Consider the following 17,676-nt stretch of genomic DNA (forward strand, 5'->3'; position numbering starts at 1 on the left):
TTTTTTTTTTTTTTTTCCTCTCAAACGCGCACGCGGCCAAATTTCGGGCCGCGTGCGCATTTAAATTTTTCCCAACAGACATCTCCCTCCCTCTTCTTCTCAACCCAGCCTAGAGGAGCCAACGAATGTTGGCCCATAGTAGTCCCTCCACCTGGCGGCGAGGGCAGTCTCGAGCATGAGCCGTGAATGGCGGCGGTCGACAACCTAAGAAAAAGAGCAGGAAACATGGACGACCCTATTTCATGCTTTTCTGGTTGCTCTCCAGCCCAAAACAAGTGGCGACCCCGGCCATCAAGCCAATAAACCAAGAGGAAGAAGAAGTCCGACCCCTTACCTCAGTCTGGCGAAGTTCCGGCAACCCTTCCTGGCAGAAATCGAAGGAGAAACCTAGTGAAAAAGGGCTTAGGAATTGGAGGTGATTCTTCCGATTTCTGGTGGTAGTGTTCAATAGAGGAAGAGCAGGAGGATCTTTAAATAGATGAGATCCCTAAGCTTACCCAGTGTTTGGATCGCCTTAGGATTTCCAAAGTCCTGCAATATTGGAAAGGAAAAAGACTCTGGTTGGGAGTCTCCTTCTTCACCCTATCAGGTGCAACAGGGCACGCTTCATCCTAATAGGTTCTAGCCTCTCGGGCTGGCCCATTAGCCCAAGAAAACCAGGCTATTACAGAAAGTCTCCAACCTATTTATTATATAAACATAAAAAAAATAATTAAAATAACATAAGAACATGCTTCCTTATAATTTAAGGATTAAAAACTATTGATTTTCAGTCTATATATTTTAACATATGTAGTTCATGATTGATAAAGAAAATTTTCAATTTAAATATCTATCATATATTTTAGCACTGTAGCAAAATTGAAATTGTTTATTTCCATGAAAAATGATGTATAGACTAGAGATCATCTAATATATGATTTTTAATTTTTAGTTACTTTTAATAGTATAGGTTATGATCAATGGTATGGATCTTCAATTACGATATCTAATTTTTAATTGTGGGATCAAGAAGGATAGATACCCTTTCCTATCACAAGAGAAAAGTTATTATAAATAATGACTATTATTTTAGTTGAACATTTTTAATGAATATTAATATTTTCAAAATTCATTTTTCTTTGCAGGAAATTTCTTTTAAAATTGATGTGTATGGTCTAGAAGCATATTTTAGTAATATTTTTTTCATTATTGCCCATTATTTTCCTCTATAGTACCAGTGTAACAGCCTTATAACAGTTAGTATTGAAATATATTTTAAGCAAATAACAATTGCCATAACCATTATCATGGTCGGTAAAGACTTTTACAAGTTTGCGATGGTATAACGTATTATCTAAAAACTTGGTGATAACAGCTTTACAATATAGAGAATTTAAGGGAATAAAGTTTACTTTACAAAAAGTTCGCAAAAAAACTCATTAGTGATTGGCATGATTGATGCACATGATTTATTTATAAATAAATTGATGAATAGCTGAGATATGCTTATCAAAAGAACATGGATAACTTTGTTATATAATTTGAGAAATGAAACTTGATAGAATCAACACAGAACATGAAAAGCATCAGGACTTTTTCAAGCCAGTTAAGAATGTGAGGACATATATTTAATTTTCCCCCTTCCGTTAGCGGAAAGAAGCATGCTAAATAGAGATGGAGTAGAGGGCTTTAGCCATCTCCAAAGCCGTTCACATTATTTATACTATTATCAGGGTTTGTAGCTTGGGCGTGTTGGGGAAAACCCTAAATGAACTTTAAATCCCTCAACCTCTAACTCAATAATCCAACTTGAACTCAGGTTGAGATTTCTTTAACCCAACCTAACCCCAACTACATCTTAAACTTAATCCAGATTGGGTCAGATTAGTCGGTCAGGTTGGGTTAAATTAGCCAGGTCAGGATGCATTAGGAGGGTTATGTTGGGTTGTGTCTATTAATTTAATTAGAGCATGTTAAATAGGAAATTTGAGATAAGAGAAAGTTTTGAGATTTTTTTTGTTAGATAAATCATCTTGAATTGAGACCTCAGTCATTCTTAAATTCGAATTGTATATTTACACATAATTTATCAAGGCTAAAATATAATTGTATAAATAAATAACTAATCTATATAAAATATAAATATGATTTGTTTATTTATTTATATTCTGAGGTGGGTTGGGTTAAGTCAGGTTGGGAGGGGTTAGGGTTTCGGTTAGCATTGAGAAGTTTTGGTACGTAGGGTTTAAGATCGACCCAAGTGCTCTGTAATGTTTACGTTACAATGCCTGAATAAGCCAAAGTCAAATTCAAATTTATATTTGAATTTAAACTTTGCAAATAAGGAAATCATAAGGGCATCCGACAAAGTTTTAAAATCTGTAACGTTTACGTTACAAATTTAAGAATTAATATGGCATGGCTCGTGGCCAGAAAGGCAAACTATGTGTGCTTACATGTTATGCACATGCATGCATGCCACGCCATGCCTCACCTCCTGATACCATGTGCGTGCACGTGTGAATGGCATGACCGACTAACTTGAGCCAACTGAGCACATGTGCATGCGTGTGGTTCCCGGTCCAACTTTGTCTGGAATAAATACAAATATACTTGTATTTAAATATCTATTATAGGATCATTAACATGCGACTTCAAACTTTGAACCTTCTTAAAATAAAAAATCATATAATTTTTTAACATCTAAAACCTCTTGTATGGTTGTATTACCGCAGATCAATGCACTTATTATCTGCTGATCTCGAGAGATCCATGCGCAATTAAACTTTGTCCACTTTTTCTTCTTATGATGCTTTGAACGCAAGTTACAAAAAATAACTTGAATTGAAAAGAGTTGGGAAACGAGAATCCTATCAATCATCAAAAAATGGGAAATGAATCATAATCTCTAGCTAAAGAAGGAAATCTGATAATGTGAGCTAGCCATTTGTATTTGAGTTCAATGTAAAGTTGAAATGTAAAATATTTCCTTTATTCACAAATTAGGCCACATTTTTGTTGCTGCTATGGTAGAGATTTCTGAGTAAATGAAGTGGAATGGGCCCTCTCGGATGCTCACTGTGGAGTGAAAAAGGCAGAAAGGACTCTCTCAAGTTCTCTGCTAGACCAAACGAGGCAGTAGTTACACGTGGATGACGCCCAAAGGCATAGTAGTGCCTATAAAATTAAGGAAACTTGGTGTACTCAAGCCAAAACTAACATTAATCCTAAAATGAGAGAGAACTCACTCCAAAACTAGTTAGAGTGAGTGAGAGAGGGAGAGAGAGAAAGAGACGAGTTGATGAAGCTTATTGCAGTTTGAACTTCGACTTGGTGGATTATTTACGTATATTTTTGATCTCATATTTTATACCTTTCACATGTTCTACAAATTGTTACCATCATGCTGATCAAATATATTATCATTATCCTTTTGTTTTCATTTTTTTGGTTAAAATTAAGCTTTGTCAAGATCTTCGGCTTTTATTTTTATGAGAATGATGAACTATATATATATTGATGGTTTTTTCTTGTTAAAATGTTATGCTTCTTGCTTCTCTCAAGGAAAAAAAAAGGAGTAAGGTTTATTGTCATAACCAACCGTACAATCCCAAAATCATTATACATGCATATACAATAGTTATTTGAATATCATCTCCATTTAGCTTTTATTTGGTTTAAACAACCATTATATGGATATTTTTATTGTTTATAGGATGAAAAATAATTTTATGTCAATTTTCTATCATTATGGAAACGTGCTACTCAAAAAAGAGTTTTGTGAATACGGTATGTATCTTTTGTTAGTGTAATGTTGCAAACTCAGTAATACATTAGCCTCTTGGATTACAGCACACACCTCATATTGGAAACGTGTTCAATGTTTGGACCTTGGAAGGATGTTTCCTCGAATGTTTGACATAGTTAATTCTTTATATATTTTTATAAGTAAATGGGTACTCTCTCACCATCTCTCTCAAGGAGAGGAAAAAAAAGATACTTCTGTTATGCCAAAACCTCTCTTACTATGCATCGCCCACTTGTATGTGATTTGGGGACATAGTATTTGTGAATATTATTTAAACTATTAGAAATTTCTGAGTTGTTCTCAATTGTTCTCTTGGTCTAGTGATTCTCCAAATTATTCTCTATGAATATATCAATTCAGAATTCTTCAATTGTTATTGAATCTTAGGCAGATTTTATGATTTATTCACAAGTTATTCTTGACTAATTTAAGAAATCTTTGTGTTTTACGAACTAATGGTAACATTTATTGTTGTTGATTATTTTGCTCTCATTTGCCATTTGTGTATCTTGTACACTTATTTTGAAAGTAAATAAGTATACGAGTATTTCAAGAAGCTTTTTTCAGTTGTTGTTTATTCTTTATTTCGGTTATCTTAATTTGGTCAAACTTTAGATGAATTTCTTGGATTTTTCCAAATTCTAAACTTTTACCACCAATCGAATTACTCCAGAACTCCAAACTTATGACTACACTTTCTGATTTCTACTGTTCATCCCTTGGGTTGAAAATCTTAAATCTAATTGTGGTTTTATAATTTCTCAAGGTTCGAATTTTGTTTTGAATGAAAAGAAAAAATAAAAAGTAGCTAGGTTGAAACGCTTTTGTTTGGTTATGGAAAAGTAGTTTGTTGAGAAATGTTGTCCACTTGTAGTTAGAACATAAATAAATGGGCCCATAATAAATATCTTTAGTTTGAACGCAACTCTGCCTTACGGATGGTCTTAAAGTCTACCACGCTTTGCATGCTGAACCCTAGGCTTTCCCACTTTATATTAGAAGACAATAGAAGAAGGATAGTTTTCTACTTTGTTTTGTTATTATTTTTGTCCTTTTCTTTTCTCCATTTTGTAAAAGCTTTCATTAAAAGTAGTCATCCTCATTATTAACCTTTAAAAACCTTTCATGCAGAGCTCCCAGCTTTCTCGTTATCGCTTCAGCAGTTCCCTCGTTCATTCATTCAACAAATGGAGGTTCCAAGAGATAAGAGGTTTATATTTTGCATTGGTGGATACCCCTTGCGTAATCTGCTCCATAGCATGCACATTTAAATGAATCATGCTGAAGAGACCAATTACGAGATGTTGTGCAAGGTAATGATCTCCCTTTGCACAACTTTTATTAAAAGATCCAGGAGTGCACAGTGAGCCTGGGCAACTATCACCAAGACCAAGCACAAGAAGTGCCAACAAAAGACGAGATATCTTCAATTGGCAAGAAAAATCTACTGTATTGATGAGGCTATAACTTCATGTTTGGTATGTTAGATTGTGATTTCCTAATGCAACTTTAAATAAAGCAAAGCTTATCAAGGACTTTTGAAGCCAAACTCCATTACTGAAGACATAAAATGGTTCCTTCTGCTGTTTGAATGTCAAAGACTTTTGCAGTCAAACGATAGACATGTAGCTGCAACCCAGCGTAGTCTAATGACAGACATGTAGTTTGATTGATTTAATCCTTCCAGACTTTCATAGGGAGGCTGATCAGAAGTCCGGAGTCGTGGTTCTTGAGTTTACCATGAGAAGGCAACCCCTCTGTGCAAAATTGTAGCCATTTATATCCGATTTAAAGGTGTGAACCAACTTAAGTAAACCTTGATACGACTGTTGGAATTTCACATAAAATGGACTTTTATTGATTATGGACTGATTTATTTTAATTTATTATGTAATACAGGCTAAATTATTGTTTAAAGAAATATTTAATGAATAATTATTTGTGATCATATGATTAGTTTGGGCCTTGTCTTAATTTTATAGTATAGTGAGTATTGATATAGGCCTGATTTAATTAACGGGCTTCGTAATAAGAGGACCATTAGCATTACTAGTTGGGCTGGATCCCTACTCGACTCCTATATATATATATATATATATATATATATATATATATATATAGATATAGATATATCTGTAGAGAAACCCTAGAAAATCAAGGTCTCTATATTCTTAGGAGACACCTTGAGGAGACAGGCATCAAGAAGGAGAAGGGGGGAAGATTTACCCCACTTTTGGGCTTTCTTCCTTCATAGGTTATTGCTAGAACAACCATCAATGACTGCTTAGGTCTCTCAAGGCACGTTTCAATACTTCCAGTATGGCTACCTTAGGGCCTCACAATCACTAGCCAATATGCTTTTCTTTTGTGCCTTTCTTCATTCATATTTCGATATTTTGGTGTCCTAGGCGTAGAAGAACCACACCAATCCATCTGGTTTGTTATATGGCTTTTTTTTATGTGTGTGTGTGTGTTCTAATCTCCTAGATGGTGTCTATATAAAATTCCACATCTTGTTCCAAAACAAAATTTTGTAGGAGATAAGAGTAAAAAAAAATAAAAAAAGAGGGGGGGGGGGGGGGGGGGCTAAAAAGGGGAGAAGAACATGATGGTGGCCATGGTTTTCCCATTGTTGTTCCCTTCTTCTCCAATCATGGTGGTGGAACGGATCTTCGACGGCCACCTGGGACAGGCCGACAACGATTCTCGTTGAGCCGCCATGCAGGACGTCAATGGCCTCCCATCTCCCTTCAAATCCAAGACACAATAATTAAAAAAAACCAAAAAAAAGGGGCATAAGAAAGAAATCAAAAAAAAAAAGAAAAGAAAAGGGGAAGAATAAGGGATGGCGGTACTCAGCTTCCTGCCATTGTGCCCTCCTCCTCCTCTCATTAGGTGGCCGGAGAGTGATAAGTGCTAAATAATGCATAAATTAACCTCTTTTTCATAGCACTTATCATTATTTTCATGCACATATTTTGTAAATTTAATCATAAAAGATGTGTTCCCCTTCACTATTGCATTTTAATAAAGTATCAAAAATGATTCGAGTTTGATTTTTTTTTATATATCATATTGGTTAAGTCTAATATGTGTAGGTCGAGTCGAACTCATTGGGATAATGCCTAAATCTAAACCACACGTCTTTCCGCGTCGATTAGAAGCCAATTTCCACATCCTCCCGAGTCATATCCACATCCTCCTGAATCGTCTCCACGTTCTTCTCCGCATCCGCGCGTCCATCTACACTCCCACGAGTTGGATTCGTTCCAGCCATATCAATCTTCCGATTTTCTTCCCACGTCCAGCCTTCAGCTCGTTCGACGTCTTCCACGCATCTGCTCTCACCCCTGCATCCACGTCAATAGGCATTCGGACAGCTCCATCCTTCATTCCGCGTTCAACCTCCCACGTTCCAAGCTCCTCTTCCTACTCTTCCACGTCCTCAACAGAGTCCAGCTGTCCACGAGTCCCTCCCTAGCTTCCACGTCTTCGAGTTCATCCTCATCCTTCCCAAGCTTATCCTCTCAGATCATGCGTCCAAACTTCCCAGCTAAACAAAACAGAGTCCAACCTAGCAGCTCTCCCTCGCGTCTGTGTTCATCTTCCCACGTCATCCATCCATGACCGAATTGCACCATCCCTTCTCCGCGTTCCCTCCGCGTCTCTCTACCAAACCTCCCATCGTCCACGGATTCCTCCCAACGTCCCACGCTCATCCCGGGCGCGTCCGTTTCTTCCTCACATCCCGTTCGGATTGACTCCATCATCACGGATAAGTCTCTGCTTCGGAACCAAGCCCAGATCCCATCTTCTCCGTGATCCTCTTCTTCCGAGATTGACCCCAGCCAACCGTAAGTGATCTCCCGTGTCCAACGAACAGAGCCCGCCAATGAACAGAGTCGTATCCAAGCTCCTCTGCCGAGTCCTCCCATCGCGAGCTTCACGGATCCAGCAAATCAAGCTTTCCCTCCCAGCCGTCCGCATCTCCTCCATGTTGAAGAAGCGTATCCAGGTCCCATCTCCTCCCACGTCCGGATAGTCCGCGATCCATCCCTATCCCGTGGCCAGCCGGGATAGAATTGTTCGATGTAGTGAGTAATAGGCTCTGGTTGTTCGCCGTTCAAGAATTCTTGTATCCCGAACAGCTGCATTTCTCCCAGCAAATCTCAGCCGTGAACATCATTCTTGCGTCCACGTCCTCGCCATCCCCTACATCCAAAGACCAAGCCAACTTCTTCAACGCGATTAGCTCCCAGCTCATCTTCTTCCCAATGTCTGGATCAGCTCAAGCCTCCGCATCCTTATCCTCCCATTCGAAATAGCCACGTGAAGGAAATAGGGGAGGAGAGAGGGAGTTGGCAGCCTATAAAAACGGGAGTCGACGTGAACAGGGGGCATCTTTCCTAGTATCCAATATTCCATCGAGTATTTTATTTGGAGAGGAGAAAGCTGGTGGAGGAAAGGAAGAAGAGCTAGACGTGATGGAAGCCTCCTGCGCTGCCGTTGTTCCCATCCGTATGGAAGGCTAAGCTCTTCACTGAGGTTGGATGAAGCCCTAACAAGCAACAAGGGTTTTGTATTTCTTTTCTAATTGTTATTCTTGAAGTTGTATAAACCTTTCTTCTTGTTCCTAATGAATAATCTCTTTTATCTCATATTTAATTTCTATAATTTTAAGTATGACATTTATACAACTGTTTTTCATGATCACTAAATTAATATCAGATAATCCATGCTTAAGAAAGATGCGGTGTCCTACCACATTAGTTTAGAGTAGACGTCTCATGCCAACTAAAGATGGACTTTCCCAAATTACTTTTGTGAATTTTTATTTAAATGCTTATAAGGCTTGTAGCCAATTTGCATGATTAATCCAAGGGTGAATTAAGATACAATTAATCATTGTTGCTATGTTAGTGGTGAATTCCTTCTCCTAAGTTCTCCTACTTATATCATTTTTAATTGTATTTCTTATTACATTGTTTATTTTAATATTCTTCACAAACTCTCCTTTTCATTATTTTTACGAAAACAATTGTACTCCAATTCCTATGGATCGATACCTGTAATCACTATCCTGCAAGATACGTGCTATTGCGTGGTATTTAAAGTTGACTATCAATTTTTGGCACCGTTGGCGGGGATTGCTAGCATGGTTGTTTTCTTCTTTATTTTTTCTTTATTTTTTTATTTTTTTTAGCGATGGGATGTATCCATTTCCTTACATTGCCATATCTTTTGAGATGTACTAATGTTTGATTTGTTTTGTTTTAGGCTTTTAAAAGAAAAAAAATTTGGACGACCAGAAGATAAGTACTGAGGAGGTTTGATTAATTAGCTTGTTGAAATTTTTGCTTGGTAACCTCTAAACCTCTCTTGTCTTTATTTTTCTCGCATCAGCTTACAAACGTAGTGGGGAAGCTCGGCACATACATCTTGGTATATGTGTGTCTAGTCTGTTGCTCCCTTTAAACTACGAGTGCTCGAATAGATACTGTTGCTGGTGGTCCAAACCGAGAACGATTGACACGACGGTGTGAACGGGGTTCCGCCTGAGTTGTCTTGGTTGGTGCTGGTTGCGCTCCACCTTCCGCCAAGGAACCTGCAAACAAGCCTTGCACCACCACCAGGGTGGTGATGGCCCTCCGACGGTCAAGTCAGAGGAGATTGGAGGAGGAGAGATGATAATCACAAGTGGGAGAGAGTGCTCTGGGAGGTATTGCTTACCCCCCCCCTTCTCCCCCCAGCCGCATATATACCTGGCTGGGAGGTCTCTCAGGGGGGTTTGTCGTCGTGGGGCACGATAGAATGGCTACTGACATGGCCGTTACGGGGCGTCGTGGAGCAGCGCCGGGTACGGTCATGGCAGGGCGTAGTGGAGCTCCGCTTTGTACGGTCGATACAGGAGATCGTGGGCAGCATCGGGTACAGCCGTTGCAGGGAGTAGTGGAGCAGGAGGCCGCGGCGTGCCTCTGGAGAATAGCCTGTCGTTATCAAAAGATCTCCGACTCGGGGTCGGAATGCTGGATCATAGGGCAGCCGACCTGGGGTCGGGCTGCGAAGCCGAGGAGGTCCGACTCGGGGTCGGAGTGCTGGATCATAGGGCAGCCGACCCGGGGTCGGGCTGCGGAGCCGAGGAGGTCCGACTCGGGGTCGGAGTGCTGGATCATAGGGCAGCCGACCCGGGGTCGGGCTGCGGAGCCGAGGAGGTCCGACTCGGGGTCGGAGTGCTGGATCATAGGGCAGCCGACCCGGGGTCGGGCTGCGGAGCCGAGGAGGTCCGACTCGGGGTCGGAATGCTGGATCATAGGGCAGCCGTAGCTTTCCTGGATACGCGTGCCGATCACGTGGGGCATGGCGGCTCAATTTCCCCATAACAGTAGCCCCCCGCTTCCGAGCCTGGAACCAGAAGGGGAACAGGTGAAGGGAGTGATGTTTCGAGATTGCCGCCATCCTTCGGAGAGGCGCGCGCGCTTCAAGCTTCCCGCCTTCTTTATGGCGTATGGCGGTTGCTGCTGACCTGGCAACCTGAGGATTTCGGCGGACATCCTTCCTTAATGGTGTCGATTCGCCTTTGGGGTGCGAGCGACCCTTCGGCGGCCAGGCGTCTTCTGGCGTCATCGAGGTGTCACTTGCCCTTTCGCCTATTTAATCGGGGGCCCTCCCCCGTCCGTCTTCTTCTTTACGGACATTTTCGAGTTTCTCCTTTGCGCTACCATTGTTGCCGCCGAAACGTTCGCTTGCTTTTCCTTTGACGCTCTCGGAGCCGTTCTTCCTCCTCTTCAAGTGAGTTTCCCACTCTTCTACTTTGAGCTCTTCATACTTTTTCTTTTTGTACTAGTGCACCCCAGTCGTTCCGGCCTTTCCCTCCTTCTTGACCCTGTCCCGACCGTAGATTGGCCATTAGGGATGGGCGAAGTGGGAGCAGATAGCATCAAGTCAAAACTGGTCGCCGAGGATTTAGACGGATTTGTGGCTCGGTACCACCTTCCCGAGGCCTGCAATGCCACGCTCCCAGGGCCTGAGGAGAGGATGTCTCATCCTCCTCGAGGGAAGATCGCCATCAATGAGGGCATCCTCCAGGCCGGGTTCCGCTTTCCCCCTTCAGACCTAGTCTTACAGGTGCTCCGGGGTTTAGGAATGGCACCGACGCAACTGGTGCCGAACTCGTGGCGTGCTCTGACGGTCTTCCAGGTTCTCTGTCGCTTGCATGCGATTCCCGCCACCTTGAACGTTTTCTGGGAGCTCTACGGCCTGAGCGGCCACCCCCAGGACAAAGGGTGGTGGTGCTTCGCAGCGCGGCGAGGGTGCGGCCTTGTCAAGGAGGGTCCTACCTCCATTCACCACTGGAAGGAGCGCTTCTTTTTCGTTGATGCAGACCCCTCCTGGGAAATCAGGGCAATCTGGGGGACGCCGGTGAAGTCCCCAATTGGCCTGTCGAAGTTGTCGAGGGAGGAATCCGAGGGCGTCGCCGCCTTGAAGGGGTTGGTCGCCGAGGGCCAGCTTCCCCCGGTGGGCCGCCTCATTTCTGAGGATACCTTGGTGAACGTCGGTTTGAGCTCGGTCCCCACCGACCGTGAGTCCGCCATCGTTTCTTTAGCTCTTTTCTTCTCTTTCGTTCCTTCTTCCTTTCGGTTTCTCAGTCCCTGACCATCCCGTCCTTCTTGCAGAGGTCGACGACGTCATGCGGTCGGTGAAGTCGAAGGCTGTTGGTAGGGCGTCCCTGCTGGAAGCAGTCCGGAGGAGGAAACGAGCTCTTCCGAGCGGGGCCCCACCGGCGAAGAAGTCCCGTAAGGAGATACCTCCGATGCCGACCGACGAGTCCGGGCCCACCGGTCAGGGAGATGTCGTGGGCACCGACCGGCAGCTGACGCTGTATCAGCCCTCCGGTGGTAAGGTTGCCGCTACTCCGGAGGTGCCACCTGAGCCTGCTCAAGACGGACGGGTCGGACGTGATCGGTCCCCAACCCGGCCTTCGACTCGGTCGGCTCCTGATGACTCGAGGAGGGACGCGCCGAGGCCCCGGCCGAGCGGGACCCTATCAATTCCTGGGGCGACCCCCGCCCCGAGCGTGATCAGCCGGACTCTTCCCCAGGCGATGGATAAGGGTAAGGCTGCAGAACCACCATCCGGCTCCGGGGAGAAATCGGGGTCTGCCTTCACTACCGATGGCGCCCGAAATCTCATCGAAACAGTGTTGCTGGAGAAGGACCGTCGGCGGGTCCGGGAGTTGGATGTCTCTGACGTCGGGGCCGCCAGCTGCGTCTGTCTCATGTCGGTGAGTGTTCTTCTGGCCGTCTTTCACCATTTATTGGCTCTGTTGTTCTCCGCCTGACTCCCTTATTTTTCCTATTTCTTAGCTCGCCCAGTACATGATCCGTCTGGAGGAGTGCTACAAGGAACAGGCGGGGCTTTTGGCGAAGGCCGAGGACCGGCTGAAAGCAATGGAAGAGGGAGGCCGGGCTGCGGCAGGCAGGACGACCGGGGACCTCGAGGCGAGGCTCCGGGAGGCCGAAGAGCGGGCACTCGGCTTCGCCGCCCTGGAGGAGCAACTGTCAGAGGCTCGGGAGCAACTCAAAGCCGCCTCGGGCCTCGAAAGCAGGGTCAAGAAGGCGGAGGAACGGGCTGAAAAGCAGTCCCGGAAGATCGCGGACTATCGAGAGCGGTGGGAGAAGGCCCAGCGGTCTGCCGACAACGCCTGCGACCGAATCCGCTCTTTTGAAGCCAAACTAGGCGAACTGGAGTCGGCCCTGGAGAAGTCATGCACGGACGTCCAAGAGCTCCGTTCGCGCCTGAAGGAAGCCGAGGCCGCTCGGGTTGCTACCGAGGCGAAGCATAAAGAGGCTCAGGCTGATCTGCTGAGGGTCTCCTCTGAGGCCGAAGGCCGGATTGTGGCGAAGGTCTTGGAGGCCAAGGCTCAGATTATGGAGCGAGCTGAGGCGGAGCTGGCCGAGAAGAGGGCGGAAATCGGGCGTCAGGCGGTAGAGGCTTATCGCCAGTCCGCCGAGTTCGCCCATGATATGTCGGAGGCAGTGCGGACCTATCGCCAGTCTGACGAGTTTGTCCATGACGCGTCGGACGCGGGGGCCGAAGCCTTCACCTTGGGCTTCGAGGAGGGCCTGGCAAGGGTGTCGGCTAAGTATCCCGAAGTTGACCTGAGCGAGATCTCCCTCCTGGACTCCTCTCCGGCGCCATCGCCTGCTGGTTCTCCTGCTGCTTCCCTGCCTCCCGCGGACGAGCCTGGCATTTCCGACCCGGGAGTTCCTCCAAGCTGACCTCTTGTACCTTTCATTGTCTTTTTTATTTTTGTATGTCGGCGTTTTGCCCAATTGTATGGGCCTCGGCCCTGAAAATTAATGCACGTCGAATATTTCTTCATCTCGCCCTCGTCCTCTTTTTTTTTTTTTTTTTTTTTTTTTTTAGCTCTTGGTTGCTTCTTGCTGACTTTTGATTCCCGAAGTTCTTCCGGCGCTAGGCCAGGCATCCGAGGGTTAAACCTCAGGAAACTCTTCCGGCGCTAAGCCAGGCATCCGAGGGTTAGGCCTCAGAAAATTCTTCCGGCGCTAAGCCAGGCATCCGAGGGTTAGGCCTCAGGAAATTCTTCCGGCGCTAAGCCAGGCATCCGAGGGTTAGGCCTCAGGAAACTCTTCCGGCGCTGAGCCAGGCATCCGAGGGTTAGGCCTCAGGAAACTCTTCCGGCGCTGAGCCAGGCATCCGAGGGTTAGGCCTCAGGAAACTCTTCCGGCGCTGAGCCAGGCATCCGAGGGTTAGGCCTCAGGAAACTCTTCCGGCGCTAAGCCAGGCATCCGAGGGTTAGGCCTCAGGACATTCTTCCGGCGCTAAGCCAGGCATCTGAGGGTTAGGCCTCAGGAAATTCTTCCGGCGCTAAGCCAGGCACCCGAGGGTTAGGCCTCAGGAAACTCTTCCGGCGCTGAGCCAGGCATCCGAGGGTTAGGCCTCAGGAAACTCTTCCGGCGCTGAGCCAGGCATCCGAGGGTTAGGCCTCAGGAAACTCTTCCGGCGCTAAGCCAGGCATCCGAGGGTTAGGCCTCAGGACATTCTTCCGGCGCTAAGCCAGGCATCCGAGGGTTAGGCCTCAGGAAATTCTTCCGCTCACTGGTCGGCCAAGGCTGGCGCAAGCCGAAGCGACCGGTCGGGGCTTCCGGCTAGTCTGCTCCCGGGATGATCATCGGGTTAGCCAGGCATCTGAGGGTTGTCAAGCCTCAGGGAAATTCCGCTCGTTGGTCGGCCAAGGCTGGCGCAAGCCGAGGCGACCGGTCGGGGCTTCCGGCTAGTCTGCTCCCGGGATGATCATCGGGTTAGCCAGGCATCCGAGGGCCGAGCCTCGGGAGATTCCACTCGTTGGTCGGCCTAGGCTGGCGCAAGCCGAGGCGACCGGTCGGGGCTTCCGGCTAGTCTGCTCCCGGGATGATCATCGGGTTAGCCAGGCATCCGAGGGCCGAGCCTCGGGAGATTCCACTCGTTGGTCGGCCTAGGCTGGCGCAAGCCGAGGCGACCGGTCGGGGCTTCCGGCTAGTCTGCTCCCGGGATGATCATCGGGTTAGCCAGGCATCTGAGGGTTGTCAAGCCTCAGGGAAATTCCGCTCGTTGGTCGGCCAAGGCTGGCGCAAGCCGAGGCGACCGGTCGGGGCTTCCGGCTAGTCTGCTCCCGGGATGATCATCGGGTTAGCCAGGCATCTGAGGGTTGTCAAGCCTCAGGGAAATTCCGCTCGTTGGTCGGCCAAGGCTGGCGCAAGCCGAGGCGACCGGTCGGGGCTTCCGGCTAGTCTGCTCCCGGGATGATCATCGGGTTAGCCAGGCATCTGAGGGTTGTCAAGCCTCAGGGAAATTCCGCTCGTTGGTCGGCCAAGGCTGGCGCAAGCCGAGGCGACCGGTCGGGGCTTCCGGCTAGTCTGCTCCCGGGATGATCATCGGGTTAGCCAGGCATCTGAGGGTTGTCAAGCCTCAGGGAAATTCCGCTCGTTGGTCGGCCAAGGCTGGCGCAAGCCGAGGCGACCGGTCGGGGCTTCCGGCTAGTCTGCTCCCGGGATGATCATCGGGTTAGCCAGGCATCTGAGGGTTGTCAAGCCTCAGGGAAATTCCGCTCGTTGGTCGGCCAAGGCTGGCGCAAGCCGAGGCGACCGGTCGGGGCTTCCGGCTAGTCTGCTCCCGGGATGATCATCGGGTTAGCCAGGCATCTGAGGGTTGTCAAGCCTCAGGGAAATTCCGCTCGTTGGTCGGCCAAGGCTGGCGCAAGCCGAGGCGACCGGTCGGGGCTTCCGGCTAGTCTGCTCCCGGGATGATCATCGGGTTAGCCAGGCATCCGAGGGCCGAGCCTCGGGACATTCCACTCGTTGGTCGGCCACTTGTCGCTCGCCGCCCATCGGGGTTTCTCTGTGCCCAGCCGCGACCGTGTTTCTCCTCTCCTCCAAGCGTTGCCTGGGGGGAACACGAGAAGGGTATTAAACGCTAATTAATGCGTTACCTGGGAAATCGGATCGCCAGTTGCCGCTGGTGAGGAGTGTTAGTTGAGCGGCCGCGATACGCGGGTTCTTCGAGGAGGATGCGGCCTGGGCGCGAGCGGAGACACGTGGACCTAGGGGTATACGTCACCCGGATCGTCCTGCACAAAGAATGCGATTTAAGGAGAATGACGCTTAGGAAATCGCGGGGAGATACGCCTCGGGGGCCGGAACGGCTCCGGATTCAGTGCGCCTGCATTTATTGGAGCCACCCGTATCGGAACTACCAGGGGGCCGCAGCTTGGCTATAAATACAGGTGCAGGTACGATGGAATTTGCTAAGCCGGAGCTGCAGGTTGCCATGGATCGCGGACCTCCTCCTTGGCATATGACTGAGAGACTCCTGTCGAAGGAAAGGGGAGGCGCTCCCCTTACAACTTCAGCCAACTAGCCGTTTCATCTGGGATCAACAAGGAGGGTCTCCCCGGCGGAACTCCGCTCTAGGCGTTTCATCCGGGATCACATCTCCCCTCCTTGAAGTTCAGCCTCCCGGTTGAGCTCTGCGCCGGACGCTCAATCCGGGACCGCGCCTCCATATACTCTTCCCCCTCGAATCCCTTCTCTTTCCTACCACTGGGGAAGATGGGAATATCCTTTGGAGGCGGCGTTCCCCTGGGGGCAGCGGGAGCTTCTTCTGCGGCGGCTCCTCCTCTTTTTGGTGAGGTGCTGGATGGCGCCTCCGGTTAGAAGCACCCACTTCTGGTGGGACTGCAGCCGCCCTGGGTTGAGGGTTTGGGTCCCCACCTCTTCTTTACTTTCTTTACTCCCTAATTCCCCTCTGGGAATTCCTTGTAATCACACGAGCACGCCACTGTAACCAGAAATTATTGAAATGAAAAGTATTGCACCTTTTTAAATTGTCTTTCTGGCCTTGTTGTTCTACTGGTAATACATCCGCAGGTTAGCGGAATTCCAGCCCCTTGGAATTTCTCGGCCATCTAGGGCTTCCAACTGGTAGGAGCCAGGTCGGTTTACCCAACGAACTTTATACGGGCCTTTCCAATTTGGCGCTAGCTTCCCACCTTCCGTAGGTTGAGATGCCTTAGCTCGCCTCAGCACCAGATCTCCAATTCTGAAAAGCTTCGGTCGGATTTTGGAGTTGTAATATCGGGCCACCCTCTGCTGATACATTGCCATCCGTACCTGAGCCATTTCCCTTGCCTCTTCCAAGAGATCCAAGTTCCCTCGGAGTTGCTCTGAATTGGCCTCGGGTCGGTGCGCGGCCACCCGAGGCGAGGGGAGTCCGAGCTCCACGGGGGCAACGGCCTCCGTGCCATAGGTTAGGCTGAAAGGCGTCTCTCCAGTAGGAGTCCGTTGTGTGGTCCGATACGCCCAAAGGACATTCTCGAGTTCCTCGACCCAAGCTTGCCCCGTCCGGCCGATCCGCGCTTTGATACCTTGGAGGATTGTCCGATTTGTGACCTCGGCCTCGCCGTTGGTTTGGGGATGCGACACGGATGTGAACCGATGCTCGATCCCGAATTCCTCGCAGAAGTCCCGGAAGTGCTTGTTATCAAACTGTCGACCGTTATCCGAGATGAGGACCCGAGGTACTCCAAATCGGACAATGATGTTCTTCTTCACGAACTTCCGGACTTGTGCCTCCGTGATGGTGGCCAGTGGCTCTGCCTCCACCCACTTGGTGAAGTAGTCGATGGCGACAATCAAAAATTTCCGCTGGGCCGAAGCAACGGGGAATGGTCCGAGGATATCCATTCCCCATTGTGCGAAGGGCCAGGGCGCGGTGATTGGCGCCAAGGGGACAGAGGGGACTCTCTGGACGTTGGCGTGGCGCTGGCAGGCGTCGCATTTCCGCACGTGGTCCTTCGAGTCCTCCATCAAGGTCGGCCAATAGTAGCCTTGCCTCATGATCTTATGCGCCAAGGACCTAGCCCCCAAGTGCGATCCGCAGATGCCTTCGTGGACTTCGCCGAGGGCGTAGGCCGCTTCCGCGGGGCGGAGGCACCTTAAGAGGGGGGCGGTAAACGAGGTCCGATACAGCCTCCCTTCATAAAGTACGTAGTGGGCGGACTTCTTTACAAGCCGCCGGGCCTGATCTTCGTCTTCAGGGAGGATTCCTTCGGCGAGGTAGGCGACGAGCGGGTCCATCCAAGACGGCTCCGGATCAATTGCCATCACCGCTCCAGCCCCGTCAATGCTCGAGGCATCCAGGGTCTCCAGGTAGATTGCCCTCGACAAGTTGTGCGCGTCTGCGTCCACTAGGCGGGACAACCTGTCGGCCCTGGCATTTTCGCTCCTCGGGACCTGCTGAATGTCAACACTGCCGAGGTCGGGAATGAGTGTTTGCACCTTCCGGACGTAGCTCTGCATGGTCGGGCTCCGCGCCTCGAACTCCCCTCG

The 17,676-nt window shown here is 48.3% G+C and overlaps 1 protein-coding gene across 2 annotated transcripts; it reads left to right on the forward strand.

Moving 5' to 3' along the window:
* Nucleotides 1-7,335: 7,335 nt before the first annotated feature.
* LOC148699462 (uncharacterized) lies at nucleotides 7,336-13,215 on the forward strand. 2 transcript variants are annotated; one of them, XM_089928502.1, is made up of 4 exons: nucleotides 7,336-8,335; nucleotides 9,068-11,369; nucleotides 11,464-12,071; nucleotides 12,154-13,215. In XM_089928502.1, exons 2-4 carry the CDS (start codon nucleotides 10,703-10,705, stop codon nucleotides 13,066-13,068), a joined length of 2,190 nt encoding a protein of 729 aa, XP_089784628.1. In that variant the 5' UTR covers nucleotides 7,336-8,335; nucleotides 9,068-10,702; the 3' UTR covers nucleotides 13,069-13,215. The 2 variants fall into 2 exon arrangements, with proteins under 2 accessions (XP_089784628.1, XP_089784629.1); XM_089928503.1 differs by having other exon boundaries at nucleotides 7,336-11,369.
* The last annotated feature ends 4,461 nt before the right edge of the window (nucleotides 13,216-17,676 follow it).

Source organism: Phoenix dactylifera, chromosome 18 (genome assembly GCF_051530095.1).
Source record: "Phoenix dactylifera cultivar Ajwa chromosome 18, Ajwa_hap1_PhDact_Kaust_v1.1, whole genome shotgun sequence".
NCBI lineage: Eukaryota > Viridiplantae > Streptophyta > Magnoliopsida > Arecales > Arecaceae > Phoenix > Phoenix dactylifera.

Coding starts and splice junctions, on each gene's coding strand:
- LOC148699462 (XM_089928503.1), top strand. CDS start 10,703: ATGGGCGAAGTGGGAGCAGATAGCATCAAGTCAAAACTGGTCGCCGAG. Junction 11,370..11,463: donor GAGCTCGGTCCCCACCGACC/GTGAGTCCGCCA, acceptor TCCTTCTTGCAG/AGGTCGACGACGTCATGCGG. Junction 12,072..12,153: donor GCTGCGTCTGTCTCATGTCG/GTGAGTGTTCTT, acceptor CCTATTTCTTAG/CTCGCCCAGTACATGATCCG.